Source organism: Akebia trifoliata, chromosome 10 (assembly GCF_017979445.1).
Source record: "Akebia trifoliata isolate Shusen 1 chromosome 10, ASM1797944v1, whole genome shotgun sequence".
NCBI classification, from domain to species: domain Eukaryota; kingdom Viridiplantae; phylum Streptophyta; class Magnoliopsida; order Ranunculales; family Lardizabalaceae; genus Akebia; species Akebia trifoliata.
Genome location: NC_141384.1, coordinates 25,513,880 through 25,535,277, shown reverse-complemented (window position 1 = coordinate 25,535,277; position 21,398 = coordinate 25,513,880). Strand labels below are relative to the sequence as shown.

The 21,398-nt window shown below is 34.2% G+C and overlaps 1 protein-coding gene across 2 annotated transcripts; it reads left to right on the top strand.

Annotated features, from left to right (window-relative positions):
• Window positions 1-2,611: 2,611 nt before the first annotated feature.
• Window positions 2,612-19,221, top strand: PRMT7 (protein arginine methyltransferase 7). Of its 2 annotated transcripts, none has more exons than XM_086456141.1 (14): window positions 2,612-3,123; window positions 7,106-7,340; window positions 8,640-8,765; window positions 11,878-12,042; window positions 12,134-12,252; window positions 12,341-12,444; window positions 12,999-13,270; window positions 13,817-14,047; window positions 15,075-15,148; window positions 17,362-17,455; window positions 17,552-17,701; window positions 17,840-17,914; window positions 18,784-18,880; window positions 19,056-19,221. In XM_086456141.1, exons 1-14 carry the CDS (start codon window positions 2,792-2,794, stop codon window positions 19,211-19,213), a joined length of 2,232 nt encoding a protein of 743 aa, XP_086312267.1. In that variant the 5' UTR covers window positions 2,612-2,791; the 3' UTR covers window positions 19,214-19,221. The 2 variants fall into 2 exon arrangements, with proteins under 2 accessions (XP_086312267.1, XP_086312266.1); XM_086456140.1 differs by having other exon boundaries at window positions 2,613-3,123; window positions 13,811-14,047.
• Window positions 19,222-21,398: the final 2,177 nt, after the last annotated feature.

The window sequence follows — 21,398 nt, the reverse complement described above, 5'->3', positions numbered from 1 at the left end:
ACACACATCTTGGCATGCTCTTAGTAAAAGTTGGTGTGGCAATAGAAGCTCTCTTCCAATATCAATATTAACTATAGATTGATTATGGATCAACCATGCCCCAATTAGATAATGATCCAATAAACACAGAGTCAATTTCAAAACTAACATAATTTTCAATGGATAGGTCTTAAATTGATCTTAAATTGACATGAACCCAATCCATTGGCATCTGATATCAAGACTGTCGATTCATTACAATCTGACGATTTTGGGCCTGACCAAGGATTTACATTTTGATAAGGACAGATCCCATTTGAGTCAACTTGCTAATTTTTGAGTTGAATCACTTCGATGAACATTCAAGTCCAGTTTTTAAAATTATATTTTAATTATTTAAAATTATGATGATGGTCATACTCATCTCCATTATCATCATTGTTGTAGTCATCATCATATGTGAGTTAAATATTACTACATTTGGGTAGAGCTGGCAATGATCTAAAATATACTCGATGTCTGAACCGATTCGATTGAAAAAATTTTGAAAAATTAGATTTTCAAATGTACCTCAATCCACTCTTAAAAAAATTGATCCGAACATGTTTTTATATACTTTTTTAATACTCCTAATTTCATATAAATACATATAAATAAAAGATTTAGTCTTTTTTATTTTCCTCTATGTTTGTAGTTGAGAAGTGGATTTTTTAAAATTTTATAAGATCATATATTTTTTTAAATCTTTTGAACATTGATAATTTGAAAATAAGGCAGTTGTTCAAATCGATCTCAGATTAAGGATGAAATGAAACTGATCGACGGTTTGCATATTCAATAATCCTATTGGATCAAATACATATTTTAAAAAAATTGGATCGGTGTTAGAGTGGTACTAAACCGATTCGTTGCCACCCTAGTTTTGGGAAGAGATTCATTGACTTCTAAGAGATGACCATAGTCGTGGGGCATGTCATTAATTTTAAAATGTAAGAGTACCTCAAATAAACACATTTTTTTATACCTCCAAAATCACTAAAAGGGTAATTACGACATTTTTCACTTTAAAAATTCTTTTAGACTAATAATTAATAAAGTGAATACTAAAGAGTCCATATTTTTTTAGAAGGGATTGTTTGGTACGTATTTTAAGAAAATATAAGTCTTTGCGGTCATTGTCACTAAATTTTATTATATTTTTTGTTGAGAGATTTATCGGACGGACCTATCTGCTGCAATTTTATTACAAAAGCTCCCTTACTTTATCAAGTTTTTTATTTGAAAAAACCTTAATTTATGAATCAGCCTACCATAGCTAATTTAATAAGATTTCAAATCTTACTAAGGGTCATTGGGCCCACAAGGATAATTAAATTAGCAAGCTTATCCAACCACACATCCTTATGGATTTTATGAATAAACTCAGATTAAAAAGAAAGAAAAAAAATTCAAAAAAAGAATTATTTTTGAGTTTGATCATAACTCATAAGTGTTGAATATGGATGATAGTCGAACTCTCAAATTTAAAACTAAAATTCAACAATGAAAATTAAAATTTTTATTTTATTTTTTTGAAGATCTTATAATTTTGTCCTTTATAACACTATGTCATCAAATCATGTTTTTGGAAGCCACAAATTGATCTTGTTAGATTCCACTCCAAGGTATGTTAAGTAACAAAGTAACCTCATAAGTTTGAATTTTATGACATGAATCACCACTCCACGATTTGCCCAATATCAAACTTCATAAATAAGATTTGGTGGGTAACAAATTTTATATGGGTAACAAACTTTATAAAGTAGGGGAAATTATTATAAATAAATAAATAAATATAAATACGAATATTTTTCGGCCCTTTAAGGGTCGAAAATGTACGGGAGGATAGAGAAAATAGGAGAGAATTTTTCGACCCTTAAAGGATCGAAAATTTATCTTTCCTACTTTCCCCTCTGTTCTTTCCCTTGATTTCATTCTTCTTGCTCTCTCTCTCTCTCTTTCTTCGTTTTCTCTCTCCTACTTTCACGTATTTTTTCTCATATATTGAGATCTTGATCTTAATCAACATGATCATGATCATAATTCGTATCATAGGATAATCATGATTACGTTAATTAAGATCAAGATTACAATCATGATCATGATTGTGATCCATATCGTAGGATAATCATGGTCACATTGATTAAGATCACGATCAAAATCTTGATCATGACTAAGATCAAAATCTCACAATCAAGATCATGATCGTGTTGTTGTTATAATCGATCAGCAAATAAATCGAAGAGAGAGAAGTATTAGAGAGACTAATCACGATCGTGATCTTAATAACATGATTATGATTATCCTACGATGCGGATCACGATTACGATTATGATATTGATTACGATCATAATCTTGATCATGATCAAGATCTGAATATATGAAAGTAGGAGAGAGAAAATAAAGAAAGAGAAAGAGAGTTTTCTTTCCTATTTTCTCTTTTCTCCTTTTACATTTTTAACTTTTAAAAAGTCGAAAAAGATTCGTGTTTATAATTATTTAAAAATTAATTTTTTTTACGAATTAATTTTTTTAATTTTTTAATAATTTATCCTATAAAATAAGGTTTTCTCAGGGTTATGAGCTCTATTTATTTTGAAATTAGACCTGAAATCGATAACAATAGGAATCGAAATGAATATAATGTCTATGATTTAAACTCCTACCTGTCAGCGAAGTGACCGTACATAGTATATCAGGTATCCACCCTACTTCAGTTCTCAGCCATGACGCTCATGACTCCACCTCACACCAAGCTCAGTAACCCATTGTCATGGCGTATCTAATCTACAAAACCCTAATTTTTATTTCTCCTCTTCACACTCTAACCCGTCCTTATCCTTCATTAGTTTACAGCAACAGAAGAATAGTCCGAAGCATGAGTTCCGGGTCAACTCAGCGCATTTTCCAACTGAAACTCGACCCATTGACTGGTAACTCAGAATGGGTTGTAGTCGAAGAAGACGAAGAGGCAGAGAACTCGCCCAAAGCCCTCTTATCGTCGACATCGTATCTCGACATGCTAAATGACTCCAGAAGGAACCAAGCTTACCGTGAAGCCATTGAGAAGACTGTAACGAAGCCTTGCCATGTTCTTGATATTGGGTATCTATCTGCCAACCTTACCACATAATTCAAAATTTCAAATTTTTTATTTTTCGATTTTATATCCGCCGCAATATGTTTGAAAGTTTGATTCCATAATTATTTTCAAACTTCTCATAAATGAAAATGCATCAAAGAATCTCCTTAAAATACAAGAACATAACAAAGATAAGATTTCACCTTTCAATTATCCTTTTGTAATATAAAATTTATTATAAATCACATCTAATTACAAATATTGTAATTAATATAATACTTGTGTCCAGGGGCGGAGCCAGGATTTTCTTGTAGTGGGGACAAACTATGATTAGTTGTATAGTTGAAGAACTTGAATGGAGGGAGGTGAGGGTGTGGGGGCAAAAATTGGAGGGAGATGAGGGTGTGGGGGCAAATGGGGAGAGAGGTGAGGGAGTGGGGACAAATGGGACATGTAATTAATTGAAAATATAGGGGTGTCTCAAAGTTCTGTGGGGGCAATTGCCCCCACCAGCTCCTTACTAGCTCCGCCCCTGCTTGTGTCAATATTAACATGTATATGTAGTCATGCACTCATGTGACACTTATTGAAACAATTGAGAATCACAAACTACAACTAAATTTAACCATTATCCTATAATTTGATTTAGAAATAGCTCAACTACTTTATTAAGGAAATAGTTCTAGAACGTAAGCAAAGCTTCAAAACTCTATTATAAGAAAGACTTGAGAGATTAATCTATACGATGTACACATATTCTATGCTTTATCACATACAAATATGTTGGTCTTAATCCTTTCCATCCTAGTTATGTTTTGTTGCTTGTTAAATTAGTAATCTTTGTGCCAAAAAAGGATTACTTGTATGTATTTAGTCTATCATCTTGTACCTTAGACAACATGTGAGCAATGAGCATATGAACACCATTTCACATTACATGATAATCACGGCCCTCATGGATATTCTGGTTTGCTAGATATAACTAAAACCAATTTAAAGCAATAAAAAAGGGTAAATAAAATAGACATTGTATAAAATAAGGCCCCTATATATAGTGTACTCTTAAAATAGACTTGAGAAATAGGAAGTATGTTTCAACATCAATAGGGGAATTTTTATTTTATTTTTGTTAAAATTTCAATTAATTAAAAGAAAAAGATTTTTTGAGTGTATCCATCTTCGATACATGTGAATATTTCTTAAAGAGAGTTCAAGCCTCCCACCAATTCAAGTTGCAGAAAGAATTAAGATATGAAATCCAATATCAATTGAAACATGATTCCGACCAAGTCAATTTTTATTGTTTTGATTGGTAGAGAAGGCTCATTAACTAAAACTAACTCGAAGAAAGGGTTGAGAAGGCATCACAGATTGGATTGGAAGCATCAAATATATATTTATATAATTAGGACAAAGAGTACAATTCCTAGCTTTGTATGAAAGGTTATGAATTTAATGTGTTCGAGGTGCGAAACATTAGTAGATGCTTCTAGTTATATTAAAAAGTCAGTATTCTTGATTTAGAATTTAGATCATAACTAAAGTATTTAGAATACCTTCCAAAAAACAAAAAAGTATTTAGAATGGAACTGGCATATCATTATTCTAGGAAAGCGCTTCCCATCGAATTTGAGAGCTGTAAATGACAACCAATTGATAAATACTTTGACTAATAATATTCGTCCACATTGCCTCGGTGATAGAATTCACACCGAAATTGCATTTTTTATGGGAGGGCATGAACTTTTTTTTTTAAATTTAAACTCAAACCAAACTCAGACTACGAAAGACAGTCTAACTTAAAAGTGTTTCAATAAAAAGGGGAAAGTATACAAAATACTCATGGTTTGCAATATAGCACTTGTCAAGTTCAAATTCAATATCAGGATCTCATACAACAATGTCCGCAGACTAATTTGAATGTGCATTAAATATGCTAAATCTAATATGTGAAGCGCTCCAATCATGAATGTTATCTTAAACTATTGCCCTACACGTTTAGCAAAGGGTCTATCAAATTTGAGTAGAAGCTCCAAAAATAAGCTATTTAGATGAATATTCAAACTCATCTAAAAAGTAGGAATCATTGCACTTTGAAAACAGATCTTTATGTATAGAGCATCCATGTAATTATAAGTCATCGAGTTTAAATTTAGCCCCCACTAACATAAAATCCTGGCTCCGCCCCTGGGTGGAGTACCTCATTTTAAATAGATAAAGGATAGGGGAGAGAGGCAATGGACCGTTGAACCCCATCCTCGCGACGGTCACAAGCCATATGCGAAAAACAGGATTGTTGCACCTCAATGGTTGAAAGTTTTAATTGAAAAACATATATGAAGTAAAAGAAGGGTTTGACTATGACACTATAGTCCTGTCAGTTGTGAACACACTTAATGTTTATGGTTTCTATCCTTCAACTGTGATATAGGAGCCACAATAGAACTGTAACATAGTATACAATACTACCTTTACGGTTTATGTGACTCAATTTGATGGGTGTTTTTGTTGACAATTGTTTCTTCTGTTTTTCAATTCATCTTGTTTATTTTAATGTTTGACGGAAAACAGTGAAATCTGTTGGTTTATATATGTAATTCTAGTTATGGGGTTTGCAATTATGGGTTTGAATTTTTATTAGACAAGAAATTCTACTACAGGTGGGCATGTTTTATAGGGAATGATTTTGTGTAGAGATGAGATAGGATGCATCCAAACGAGAATTATAGAATTGGGTCCTATCATACCTGTAATGGCATAACAAAGATTTGTTGAGACTATTGCGAGTGTAAATTCTTTTCAACTGATCTTTTAGGTAAAACATATAATTCAAGAAAAACAAAAAACTAGTGAGCTCTTTTGATTTTATCATAGTTAAATGTCTGGGATGGATAAAATCATATGAAATTCAGAATTTAATCAAGCAAGAAAATGAGGAAAAAATCCCTTATTTTTTGACTAATGATAAATTGACGCGGCTAAACATACATGATCTGTATGCGGCTGACGTGGCAAGGGCACAGAATTGTTGATCTTTTTCCTTGTTATCTCGAAGAAAAAAAATCTATGGTTCTGTGCCCTTGCCACATCAGACGCATACAAACCGTGTATGTTTTGCTGCGTTGATTTATCATGGCTCTTATTTTTTCTTCCTCATGCCTGGAATCATTACAGAGAAGTCCTAAGATGAAAAGAGAAACAAAGAATATCACCACTATGTAAATCAAGATCATAGTAACCGAGTTCAAATTCGACAATTATTCCGTGGATTAATTCAGATAGATCCGGGCGGGAAAGTTTTGGAAAAAATTCGGGGAAATTTCAAGGATTATAAATTTTTTTGTAAGAGGTTGAAGATGATGGGTTTTTAGTGAAAAATCAATGATCTTATTTTGGAAATAAAAAGTAAATTAATTTCAATAATATTTTGGAAGATAAATCAAGGTTGAGGACGATGGGTTTTAAGGAAAAAATCAAGGTCCCAGGAAAAAAATTCATTGGTTTGCCGATTTAGTCGTCACCTACCTAAATTCGGAAAAAAATGCTGAATTTTTTGACAATGACCAAGAGGGCTAGAAATAGCTTAGCTGTTGCCTTCATTAGAAAGGTTCTTACCCACCATTTTTATTATTGGTATTTGCTACCCACCGATTTCTTGTTTGGTTTCAATTGTCATCACCAGCTTAACAAAGTAAAAGAACACATGGGAATACGCCACTCAACTTAAAGTTAATGTGCTATTGTCAAAAGCAAGGGATACCGCTTTATGTAGTTAGAAAAAACCTTGGAAGGATGGCACACCATGGTGCCAACAAGAAAGGAAATGAAGTAAATTTTGTATGTGGTTAAGGCTTTATATTTCATATTTCTTCTAAAGTCATAAATCTTATAAGCTATCGGCTTGGTTTATTAGCATTAGACACATAAGTATCCCCTTTAGTGGAAATCAAGCAATTATTATTCATATTATTTTTCTTTTCACATAGGTCTTATTTATTTTTGCAGTGCTGGAACTGGATTGCTATCAATGATGGCTGCACGGGCAATGGGTTCTACTGATGCAAACGAATGTGCTGGTGCCAAGGGGATGGTGTCGGCATGTGAGTCTTACCTTCCCATGATTAAGCTAATGCGGAAAGTTTTGCGCATTAATGGCATGGAAAATAAAATCCGTATCTTCCATAAACGCTCTGACGAACTCAAAGTTGGTGTGGATCTTGCTTCTCATGCCAATATTCTAGTAAGAAGCATGAATTGTGTTTTCCATTATGCTAGTTTCAGGGACTTGTATTTGACTTTAATGGTTTGTGTTAAATGTTGAGAATGATGTGCTTTAATTAGAGCAATTGATGGGTGATATCACTTGCATTAGAATTCTTTATGTGTTGCAGCCATTTTTTTATCAGTTGTACCCCTTTGAAGTGAGAAATTTTGCATCAGATTTTTAAGGACCAAGCTCTTTGAAAACATTTTCTCAAAACTTTGTAAATCAGTTTTTCTAAAAAATTGGTTTCAACCCATTTCAATTTGAAATGAATTTGATACAAAATCTTGAGTTGCATAAGGTAGTTTGTCCATGTGTCGAAATTGAGCAAGGGAGTTAGTCGATGGAACTGTCTGACTACGTCAATGTGCGAGCCGACTCATGAGAGATCCTTTGGGTTGTAAGTGTTGGGCTTTGTGGAGCCTAGTTATATTTTGATCCGGTTGACGACCCGACCCGACCCGAATAATGTTTGCGTGGTATTTTGATGGGATATTTTCTGAGGCTTAATCCATAGAGTGGAGGCTTGGGCCGATAGGCCCAAGCCGGAGCGCTCATGGATAAGCCTCCTGGGGGCTCAGGGGGCAACGCCCCCGGGAAAAATTTTTGGGGCCTGTTTTGTAACCCATTGTGTATCTTGTGCGCAGTATATAAAAGCCGTTTTTGGTGATTAGGGTTTTTTAAGGTTTTGGTTGTCGTCTTTGGGACTAGAGCCGCACTTTTGTAATTCTTCTCGAAATAGTGAAATCTCTATAACTCCGTGGACGTAGGCAAATTGCCGAACCACGTAAATACTGTCTTGTGCGTGTGATTGTTTTCCTTTTTCGACGTGTGTGTTTTTCTTCTATTTCTTGTTTCTCACAAGTTTGGAATTTCGGGTTGAATTCCTTACAGTAAGTTCACCTCACCCCCGGTTTTTGTATCACGGGTTTTGAGGTCCGGGGTGTGACACTTGTGGTTGGCTAAATGACTTCTATTCCTCCATTCCACTCTATAGAGAACTGAGTCTTCTGTTATTGAATGTGAGTTAACTTTATACTGCTTATGTATTTTTTTAATGATTTTGATACTTGTAAAATTTTTTGAATATTTCCACACTGATGGAATAATTTCTTTACCGGGTTGACTTGAAACATACTCTAAAATTGAAAATTAAAACTGTGTATCCATTTCAATTTTCACTTCCACATGAGGCAAGGTAATTCAGCAAATACTTTTCTGACTATCAGCTTCACGCCAAGGGTCTTAGATTAGATTCCTTAATTCCAAATGCAGGTTAGTGAGATACTAGACTCGGAGTTATTGGGTGAAGGGCTAATACCGACTCTACAAAATGCACATGACATGCTATTGGTGCCAAATCCACAAACAGTTCCATACCGAGCAACTACCTATGGCCAGGTAGTCAAATTGATTCTTTTCTGTGATGTTTATCTTTGTGGAAGTGCTCAAGAAGCTATATTGCCTTGAACAGAATAGCATATTATGTCCTATTCTAAGATCTCGGTGATGAACTTGATACGTTTATTCTTTTAAAATACTCATCTCATTGTAGTTTTCGTTCCATTGTGAATTTTTTTATGATCCTCAAAGTGTATAAGCTTGATTTTGAACCACACTAAATGGTGCCTGCCCTTGAAAGTTGAAACAATTAGGACTGGTGGATTTTTTTTTTTTTGATGATGTATTATGTTTCTGTTTAATATCTTGCACTGCTTTCCACACCGTTCACTTATGTACACTGACATTTCAGCAAAGAATGAAGTCAGCTAGGACATAGTCGGTCACTCTTCTTATTAAACATGGTCATAATATCTTAACCTGTGAAAGAAAAATAATGTTGTGTAATATTTGAACCTTAGCAGTAGCTATGACTGGAAGATATTATTATCGGTCGTTCACAATAATTTTAAGTAGTAATCTGATTATTAAATATCCCCTTATCCCTTGTCTTGCAAAATTAGTGAATAAAAAACTTGAATTCGATGGAAAGAGTGTGATTTATTGATTTAAAGTACTGCTTAAATGTATGTTTTTTTTTTACTTTACTTGGGTGGCTAAGATTTTTTAGATTATGCTCCACTATAAAAGATGATATTTTATCGTAGTATAGTTTTAAATTTAAAAAAGAAAAAACTTATTTGGAAAGTGCTCCTTTATCATATCATATTGAAGGAAGCTAATTTAGTATAATAGACTAAAGTATATCAGATTGTCAATCTATCATGATAAATTGAAATTATAGCTAATACTTCAGCCTTCACGTTTTAGACATAGAGAATGGATTTGATGGACTTTGTCCCTCTTTGCTGTTTATTGGGGCTTACTTATGGAAGGAAAGTAGTAGTAGAGTTTTGTCGGGTAGGAGCACCTACTTCAGGTCATTATCAGTATGTCGGGGCTTATATTTTATTGGTGCAAAATTTTTGATGACTTTTAAGGGCTTTTGTTTTGAGGATTTACTTTTCATATGGGCTAAGGACTGTAAGGAGAATTTATAACTCGGTGATGGTTGTATGCCATGTGCTGTATTTCCTTGTTTTTAATTTTTTTTTTATTAGTTAGGTCTTGTAGGGCTCATTTCTCATCTTTGAAATAATTTTTTCCTATCAAAAAAATAAGTTCTTTCTAGTTTAAAGCATAGTCTTAAAATTTGACTTTGTGATTGGCTTAGAAAGCACCGACCCCACGTCAGATCAAACCATGGTTCCATATCTTGGCTAATCTCAAGTTGGATTGCCAGAGACAACTTGGGTGCTTCTTCTTGAGTCACACCTGATCTACGACCAAGCTTTCGCTTTTTTAGCTAGAAGTGAGAATCTCATCTCCATCTTTCGGGAGTGAAGTATGTAAGCCCTTTTTCCATTCGGTCGCCAGTTGGTGTCAAAACATCACTGTAACTTGGGATCCACATGGAGTCGGCCAGAACATTTGAAACTTAGTTGGATGTGTTGGGTTGACTTGGTGATCCACACAATGTATTGGCATTTGGGTTTTAGATATCAAGAGAGAGTTTGGAAGATACCAAACCCAAGTTTTTTCTGTTCAATAAACAAGCAAGACCCGTTAATCCTTACCTCATAGAACACCAAAGACGCATAATTGAAGGGTTTGGACTAGAGTTTCAGTGGCTCAGTATACAAGGATCAATATCATGCCCCCAAAATCTGAAACGACATCCCACAATCCTATTGTAAGGACCTGTTTTCTTATTCTGCTTGATCCAATGCCGATTTTTAAAGTAAAGGAATAGAAGGGTGGCATTGAAGTTGGTAACTGGAGCTTTGTGAAACGGTTGAAGCTTGATGTGACCCATGTAGGTCTTTATACTCCTTCCCATGGAGAGCTCGTCCCTGCTTGCTCACATTGTTTGCCGTCTTTCTAACTTTCTCTTGCTCTCAAAGCCTTGTTTATGAGTTTTCTTGTTTTATCTTCTTATCTACATGAGATACGTTTTATCTCTCAAACCAAAGATTTAAGAGATCGATTTGGGATCAGTGGGGATTGGCCAATCGAGCTCGGTCCCAAACCGATTCCAAAACCTGAGGTTTGAAACCATGGATTGGATTATCCCAAATTGATCCCAAACAAAGAACGGCAGATTTGGTGAACTTAATTTTCAACTTCCCTTAAGGAAGAGAGGGACACAGAGGAAAAGTAGCATTAGAACCACTAAGCAACAGGCACGCTACACAAATCTGGTTAATTGAAACCCTAAAACCCCAGATGCTCTTCATCTTCTTCATATTCATGCTAAAAATCTACATCAACAGGTCTTATTTTCTCACTATACAGATGGCTTTTGGATTCTATATTTTTTATCTTGGAATTGGAAGTTGAGATTCTTTTAGAATTTCAGAATACCAGATTTGAATATTTGTTAGGGCATCATATTTGAGTTTTTAGATCAGTAGATCATGATATTCCTTTGTTGCAATCAATCAATTTCTTGCTAAATTTATGGTAAATCTGGTCAAGCCATTCCAGTCACCATTTACAATTTTAGCTTTAGGGAGTTCACTAATGTGTCGACGAAGAACATCTGACCTTCAAGCAATAATGCGATGAGACTGTAACTCTAAATTCTGTAAGCAACTTAATTTAATCCACAAAAGTAGAACCTTAAATCTAGTACTAATTACAGAAGTATCACTTGAAAGATAATACGAAAGAAAGCAATAAGCACTGCCAGCTAAACTCAACCGATCTCTGAATGATCCAGACAATCCTGAGGAAAACTTGAGCAATCCTATGTCATCCTTGAGCCTCCCTGATGTTTTGACCTGGTGGCCTCCAATTCTAGTTGACTCAGCGGATCCGAAAACCATGGTGCTCATTTGATTTGTTCTTGTTTCCATGATTATCCATTGCTTATACATTCATTGTATTATGCCTTGAGTTCCATAATTTTACAAGTAAATTACTTTGTTGTAGGATTTTTATCTCTCTCAATATGATAGAACCCTTTCAATCATTTCAAGGCTCAGACATGTTTGTTGTTTTGATGTCTCAGTTGATTGAGAGCAAATTTCTATGGAAGCTGAATGATTTATACAATAACGAGGCCAAAGCCTTGGATGGTGTGCATCTTGTTCCAGCTGGGTTGGAGACAATCATACATGTCAAACAGAAACAATATGCCATGCATTGTGATGCAATATCTGAAGAGATAAGATTGGTATGCACATGACTTTACTTTTAGAAGTAATGGATTCCTTAGGAATGACAAATGCTCGCTCTAATTCCTACTCAAATTAGTACTCATCCAGCTTTCAGAACCCTTCAAAATTTTTGAATTTGACTTTTGGAAACGGCCCGACAGTCATGGAGAAACCGAGCTGCACATAAACGCCACTAGTGATGGTAGAGTTCATGCTGTAGTTTCATGGTAAATGTATCTGTGCAATAATAATCATCATCACTATTTTTTTCAGAAATATTTTTACAGTTCTTTTTTTTTTGGTTTTTTTTTTCAGGTGGGTGCTGCAACTTGATCATGATGGGTCAATCTTCTATTCCACAGCCCCACAATGGATAAGTTCGCCTTTCAACACTGAAAAGTTAAAGGCGCAATTTCCTAGTGAGTGAGAAATATGTCACTGTAGTTGGCAACTACTTGAAAAGTCTTTAAGTGCTCATTTCTAACTAAGGTGTTGGTTGTCAATCAGCTTGTAGTTTCCATTTAAAGGACACTTACAATGGAGTTAAAATCCATCATCCTCAATCGACCCTTGCTCCATATCATCCATGTGGCCCACCATTGATGGGCTACTTCTTGGTGGAGCATATCCCCACCATGGTTTAAAATAACGGAATGTATTGGTCGATACCTATCAGTATCGACCAAGACTGATACAAAACATTAACTGTTTCGGGAATGTATCAGTTTGTATTGAATGCATCGGCTGATACTGTATCGGTTTTTTCATTAACCGAAACATTCAATTGATACGATATTTTAAATCATGATCCCAACTATAGATGGAATTGGCACTTTTAACTTTCCATGATATTTTATTACGTTGAAATTGACATATATCCTTCATAAGCTTCTTTTGAAGTGAACCCCCCTCATCCTTTGTTTTTTCGAATGCATGCTTCAATGATAAAAATGTGGTATTTGCTTTTCATTAGGTAATGCGGATTGGTGTGATCATTGGAAACAATGTGTTTGGTTTGTCCCGGGGAAGGGAATGTCTGTATCCAAGGATGAACAGGTTCATTTTCAAGCTGTTCATGATGACACTAGTGTTTCTTATGATCTCAAGAATGATAGCCTAAGAACGGAACCTGGCCATTACACTTTTCATACTAGAGATTGTCGGCTTATACTATCACCAGAAAGAATTGCACTTTATGGAGACAAAGAATGGAGATTTGCCATGTTAACTGCCTTTAGAAATGCTGTAAGAACTCTGCCCCATAATCCTAAAAAAAAAATAAGGAAAAGAATATGACTGTCAGTTCTGTTTAAATTTCTTTCGCTAAAATCTTGCCACAAGTCATATGGTTAAGTGCAAAAAAAATTGATATCTATTTCAACTTCATGGACATCATCTACAAATATATTTTTGCAGTTGTATATATATATATATATATTTTATAAATATAAATTTTATTAAGCCACTGAAGAAGGAAAAGAAAAGGAGGCTGAGATGGACCCCACAACAAGAGAAAAAACACAAAGGCCCAAGGCCAGCAAGGACCCTACAATAATTACTCCCCACACAAAGAATCCCACTTAAAACACAAAATCCTCAAAGGAAACACCTCCAATGAAACACCCCATGATGACTCCAATGCAACTTCTTTGTTGCACACTTCTCCACTGGTGTACAATTAAGCTTTTTTGTGTTTTCTGTGGACATTACTTGTTAATATGGATTTATATTTCCCATGTTGTGCTAGCATGCAATGTTTATTGACGAGAGTGGTCTTCCTTGTAGTTGCAGGGAAAAGTTTGTTCTTTATGTGTTGTTGCAGATGATAGTGTGTTCTTGACTATTCTTCTTGCACATCTTTCAACTACTTCACATATAATCTCAGTATTTCCTGGGATACAAGAGAAAGGTGCTCAATATCTACAAGCTGTTGCTGATGCAAATGGCTTCACAATGGATCGTGTGAAAGTTCTTGGTAAAAGGGAAACATGCTTGACTATGGATGATACTAATCACAAAAAGGTAACTTTCAAGATTTTTTGGTGGTATATTAATTTCAAGCTATGCTTCGATAAAAACCTGCTAAATCAATCTGTGAGAATCTTTCTTATTCTTAGAAGAAACTGAGTCATAGCTAGTAGGTTAGAATAGCTTTAAGGAACCTTGCGTTGCTATTATTATTATTATACAGTAGTGTGTCCCCACCCCTTTGGAAGTGGACTAATACGTGCAGATATACCCAATCACCACCAGTATCGGGTTAAGTCGCAATTGGGGAGACTCGATCTCATGACCTTGGGAGAACATCACTTTGCGTTGCATTATGGCCTTACGGGTATTAGTTATTAACGTATTTGTCCTTAAACCAAATACTAATAAGTAATAGTTCCGGAACATATATGTTTTCCTTTTTATACCAAAATACCATAAGTGTAACAAAGACACTCCATTTTCCGAAATTTTTCCATGTCAGACTAGCGTGTTTGCAGACACCCCACTTTGGTACAAACTCCTAATTTATAAATCGCAGTCCTGATTTTCTTCTTTTTTAATCAGTAAAAGAGAATATATGAATACATGGAGACAAAAACCTAATGTACAAACAATAAAGAGTCTAGTCACAAGCAAGCCTCAAGCCCAAGTCCAACTACAAACTAAGTTTACAAACCTATCGTGTTTGTTTGGATTCTTGTCTGTCTAACACATGTCTAACTAGTTTTATTCCCTCCACTTTTTAATTAAATACATTGTTAATGATAAAAGTGAAAAGCAGATCAAAATTTGTGTTTCTGACCAAATAGATCTGGTAATGGTGATTGATGATATTCAAGTTTGGCTTGGAAATGCTGACATGCATGTGTAGTTGCCATTTTCTATTCATTTGCTTTAATATTTTGGTAACATAATTTGATAGACATACTTTATAAATGAGGGAAGTTGTTTCCTAGTACATTCATAAGAAATGGTATCATGAATAACTGGGACCAGAGGGTAACTACTATTGCACTAAATAAATTGTTTGATATAATTTTATGTTTTTTATTTGTAGGTTGACATGTTAATTGGAGAGCCATTCTATTATGCAAATGATGGAATGCTTCCATGGCAAAACCTGCGGTTTTGGTAAATAATACACATTATTCTTTGCAGTATTTTTTTTTTTTAACAAGGAATGTTTGTCCTGAGTTGGCAACTCAATGCATACCTTTTTTTTGTTTCATATTAGAGAATTTTTTTCTTGTATTAGAGTCCAGTTTAGTTTTGTTGACTAATATGGATGTACTTGCTTTGATGATTATATAATATTTTTTAAATTGTTTTCTTCTATAGAACTTCAACGGACTTGTGACATTATTCAACTGGAACAGCTATAGAAAAGAAGATTGTGACCAAGGTTTAAAATCACATCTCGAGGCAATATCTCAGTCTGGAGAAAAATCGAGACTGTCTTGAAGACATTCCCGAAAAATCAAGTGTTATGGGGTCAATATTTTGTTCTGGTTTCAATCGAAACTGGAATGACTTGGCCTAAACATTCCAAGATGAAATGAAACTTTAAACCATAATTGTGCCTGCTGGATCCATGCCTACATGTTCATCTTTCATATTACATAGGAAATACGATGATCTTAAGCAACTCAATAAAAAAACACTATGTATGTCACTATTATTGGACATGCAAGGGGGAGATTAAACCAACCTGGCTGCATTAGTAGTGTTGAGGTTTCAGATGTTCACTCAAATTTTCTCATTTAACTGTTTTTTGGGAATAGGTTTTGTATGGAAAAGTTGACCTCTTTTCGTGCGATAAGTGTAGTTTTCAAATAACACCATATGGTGGCTCTTTTCCACAGTCGGGATCACTCTATGTTTTCTGGGAGGAAGAGAATCTTATGGAGGTTTTTTCCCTTTGCAATCTATTGGGGGTTGTGGCTTGAAAGGAATAGAAGAATCTTTAAAGATGCAGTCTCTTCAAGACAAGATATTTTGTTAGAGGTTCTTGGGCTCCTTTTCTTTTGGTATAAACTTTGTATGGAATTCAAAAGTGTCTTTTTCGAGGATTTTGTTTTTCATTGGGAATCTTTGTGCGAGGGCTAGTTGCTTTTGTTCCTTTTCGGTCAGTCATCTTGATTGGCTGTTGTACATTCTTTATTTTTTTCTTCTAATAAATTTACAATTATAAAAAAATAAAAAAAATGTTTTAGCATGCAGAGATCAGGCTTCATGCCCCGATTTAGAAGTGTCAACTTAGTGACATAACCGTGAACCAGTGTATGGTTTACACTGGTGTTGGGCTAGAGGTGGGACCTACAGTTTATGTTAAAAACATGTTTTAAAAAAATATGAAATTTTATACAGATAGTTATTTTAAAAGAAGCTACAATAACATCAGCTTTTTGAATTTAAAGATCTTTATTTATGATAAAACCAAGTTGCAAAAAATAACAAGATTGTTTTGGAATGTATCTATATTTTCGGTTTCACTTTGTTTTGATTTGTTTTTTTATTATTGTTGAATAAACAAAACACCAAAACGAAACGGAATTTTAAGCTGACAGGGCTAGGGGTTACCGTTGTAATGTCATTACGAGCATCATTTTCACCATGGTAGGGAATATTGAAAAAAGCAGGTAGACTACGAAAGATCTAAAGAGGAATATCATATTCTCAAAGCATGTGATTGTTTAGGTTAGTTCCCTTAAGGTTTTAGAACTGAGATTGTCTCAACTGAGACAATTTTACGCTAATCCCAAAACTGAGATGGTACAAAACTAAGCCATGGTTAATGAGTCTTATTCATCATTCTACGGCAGTTCTATAGTGTCAGGAAATATATATTAACTAGGAAAACAGAAGGATTAATCAAGGAGGAGAAACACAGAGAAGAAAGAAAGGGAGAAAATAGAGAATTTTAAACATTTGGTGGTGTAAAATCTGGTTTTGACATTTATAGAATAAATTATAAATTATGTGCTAAAGAAACAAATTGCTTTCTAGGCTTTTGACAAAACATTACAGTAATCCTGGAATTTAGATAGAATTTTACGGTAATCCTGGAAAAAAAGCTGTACTCGTATAATCTTTGACGATGCTTTCATTCTCTTAAATATTATCCATTTTTGTACTGTTATACACTGCTATTTAAACTTTTGTGGTGCCCCATCCCCTCCTCCAAAATATATATATATATAAAAGAGTATAATGACCATAATTATGTGCTAAGTTGAAGTGATCCACTTAACACCGTAATCACTTTGTTGCTTCTATTTGTCATCATGCACTTCATATGAAATTTCTCTCCCAATTTACTCTTCAATATTTTGAATGTGGTTTAGGAAAGAAAGGACTACACTTGATTCACTTTTATCCGAAGATGTATTGATAATGCCTTGTAAAGGAATTTTGAAGGCTTGTGCCATGTCTCTACCAGTGAGTTGGCTTCCCTTTTATTTTCTCATATCCTTAAAACCCTATTTTTCCACGATAGGTTGATGAATATGTTATTGCAATTTTTTTACAATACAGGATTTGTGGAGAAGTCGTCGTTCCCTTAAAAAGGTTGAGAGTTTTGACCATTCAGTTGTAAATGCAACCTTAGGGGCCTGTGGTGATATACCCGAATTAGAAGAAGGTCCCTTCCTTCCATATTTTATTTGGCAATGTGGGGAGATCAAGGTAATTAGTCTAAATTCAAGAACTTTAATTTTTTCTAGAGTACCTATCAGAATCTTAGGGAGATTTATGGTTGTCTTTACTATTAAGACATAGCTTGTATAAGTGACATTGATTCAACCATGAATTTATATGTTTCAGGAACTTGGTGAGGCGTTCACCGTCATGGAGTTTGATTTCTCAAAACTCATAAGTCCGTGTTTTGGGAAAACGAAGGTAGGGCAGTGTTCCTTTAAAGAAGTTATTTCCATATTGGTCTTCTACAATGGGTTCTGTGATTCGCATTATTTCGTACGAGATCATTTTGATTATGTGCCTGGAATGGGTTATCTTATCAAATCCCTCCTGGGGCACTATAATGTGTCTCTGTAATTGTTCAAATTCTGACAATTGGTGATACTAAATACATTTCTTACAGCTACACATCATGTGGACTCTCCCTGATTGCAGATTTGTGTCTAGATCATTCTGGTTTTATTTTTTGAAGTCTGTTATAGTTTAATATTTATACATGGTGTCAGAGACTAATCACATGAACAGACATATTGACACATTTGAAGTTTGAACCATTGGTACATTTAATACCCAATTAATCTAAAATAATAGAAGTGAGCTATGTTAGTTTACATCAACGGAAAACACACGAAGGATATGAGAGCCATCATACTTGAAATAAGCTACTCTCTATACCTTAAATATGACCCACTAATTGAACAGGTTGACAGGCCATGTGCGCATTATAGGGGTGGGGTTTCATTATAGATTCTTCAATCCCTTGTATGCTCTTGGTGAAATAGGATACATATTGCTGACCCAAGTAATTGGTATAGTGTGTAGATGACTCAGTTTGATAGGAATGTATTTTTGAATGTGGGATGGCCAAGACCATGCCTCAGGAAGCAGAGGGGACTGCACATGCCCTGAGGATTAGTTCCGGCTCTAAGAGGCCTGGATACCTCGGTTTCAATATATATTTATGATATCTCGTTCTCTATAATTAATCTGAACCACAGCTGCTATATGTTTTTTTACGTCATAAATGCATTTCTTAGTAAGGTTATATTTGTCTTTTTGCTGTATTGCAGGTAGAGTTTAGCAAGACTGGTATATGCCATGGATTTGCACTCTGGATTGATTGGGTAATGGATAAAGAGAGCTCCATTGTTGTATTTACAGGGCCAGGTATGTCTTTGTTCTTGTAGACTTGAAGAGACTCTCATAGTTTTCATACAGTCTCAGAATGTCTTGATCGCTAGAGTCTGGAAAAACAACTTCAAAATGTTGAAGCAAAATTTAGAACAGTAAACATGCTTTTAGCCGAAAAGGATTCTTCTCATTGTGGAACCGATGGTTTCAGATCATAGATATTGGAAACAAGGAGTGAAGCTTCTGAGAAAGCCTGTGGCAGTTGGTATCAGTGGATCGTCGAGTACAGGTGCATGTTGTTCGGCTGACGTTGAGGCATCCTTCGATCCATCAAATGGTGAACTGACGCTAAAACATTCATTTTTGTAACTTTAATTGAAAATAGATAAAATAAAAGGAAAATTACTAAAGGGTCCCTGGTGCTAACTTTTCTTTCTGATTAGTCCTTAACTTTGAGGGTGAGTTAAATAGTCCATTTAGTCCTTAACTTCCTGGGTGAGTTAAATAGTTCATTTAGTAAATCCCTCTTTTCTAATCAGTTTCTAATCCCACTCTAGATGTTTCTCACGATTGAAATGTCGAAATTGTCTTAACCATTCAAACTTACAATTTTCATCCAAAAAAATTGGATTTCCAACGTCTCTATTAAGTTTTGGAGACTCCATTTTGATGAAAAGGATTTGAGATGGAAAAAGTAATTTTCAACGATTTTTCAAGCATTTCGATCAAAATGAAATCTATCGAGGATGGTTCTTTTGGTTTGAAATCATCTACCCAAGTTGTTGTGTCAAGTTTTATGTTGATCTTTCCATGTATTTTTTATGAAAAAAAATCAAAATCAAAATCAGGAAAATTTTACAATGTTGGGGTCGGTAATTTTTATTTTTAAGTTCAATATTTTTATTGTTGACTCAGCATTCTTATTTGTTATATCGACCTTGACAATAAATATATTAAACTTAAAAAAATAAAATAAAATAAATTGCCGACGATCGGCATTGTAAAATTTACTCAATTTTGTTCTCTTCGAGTTTTTCTAACTAAGAGATTTCAAACCAAGAGAACCATCTTTGATCTAGAAAACAATTGAAAGTTTCATTTTTTGTTATAAATCGTTGAAATAAAAAAAAATACATTTAAAAGTAAAAAATGAGAAGTATATCATTTTAATTCGTCATTCACGATAAAAAATCGTTAGAAATTATTAGAATCGTTGTTAGAAAATCTGAGTATGTGAAGAAGAAGAAAAATAGGAAGTTTCGATATTTCAAAAATATTATAACCTGAGATGAGGTTGAGGGATTGGTTAGAAAAGAGGGATTTACTAAATGGATTATTTAACTCACCCTTAAAAGTCAAGGACTAATCGAAAAAAAAAAAAAATTAGCATCAGGGACCACTAAGTAATTTTCCCTAAAATAAATTATGCATTCATTTTAAATTACAGTGAACCTAGTAAACCTTTGCTTTCTCTTTTCTTCATCCTCCCATTAGTTTAAGAGTCATTCTAAACTGACTGCACTAGACACTATTAGTGTGGAAGTGCCCTAGAACCTTTGTGACCAGAGCGTAGAACGGGTGTGAGAGTGGGAGGGGGAACGTGAAAACGCCTAGTTGAAAATATCTTAAGATGCAGATCGCCTCCAATACATTATGTATTGAGTTATGTATAATATATTCATATATCAATTTTACTATTATATACTTCATTTGTTTTAATTAATCCATCACTACATATTTTCTCTCGCAAAAAACACATATTTTACAATTTAGAATTAATAACTTTCAATAAAATAAAAACACTTTTCTAATAGATTCTTTACACAACACCACCATGGTCCATAGTTGTTATATTTCCACTCACCTTACATCGATTGCCTATTTGTATTTTTCTATACTATTTATATAGTTTGACTATATTACTTCTATTATTATGCTACTCACCACTTCCCATTACTTATGACAAAACAATTCTTGGTCAATATTATTATTACCAATTAAATAATCAATATATGTTTTAATGATTGAAATTTCCTTCTATTTTGAAGGATTCAAAATAATTCAATACTTACAGTAATATTTTAATTTTTTTAATCATCACAATATTGTTGTTTTTAATTATAATTCTCCGTAATAATTCATTATAATATTTATTGTTTAGGACATACATGACTAATAGTTATTTAAGAAATAAAAAAATACTTAATATGATAGATGATATGAGATTCTTTACGTGAGCGAGTTTCAACATTTTGAGAGTGGGTTCTCATATTTTGAGTGCGGGATTGGAGAAGGATTCGCTTTAAAAGTATTAGAGTGAAATTTGAGAGCATGAGCAGTACCCCTAATAGAAATATTGGGTCACTAAGCGTAGAATCATATATTTTTTCCTCGAGACATAAGAAGAGAAATCTATGGTTCTGTAGACAATGCCATATCGGCACCTCCAGTGCAGTCAGTTGAGCATTTCCCTGGTTTGAACCTAAATAATTGTTGGGTGATTTAGACATGGTACACTTGTTTTTCCCTTGACTTTGATCTCCTCCAAAGAACT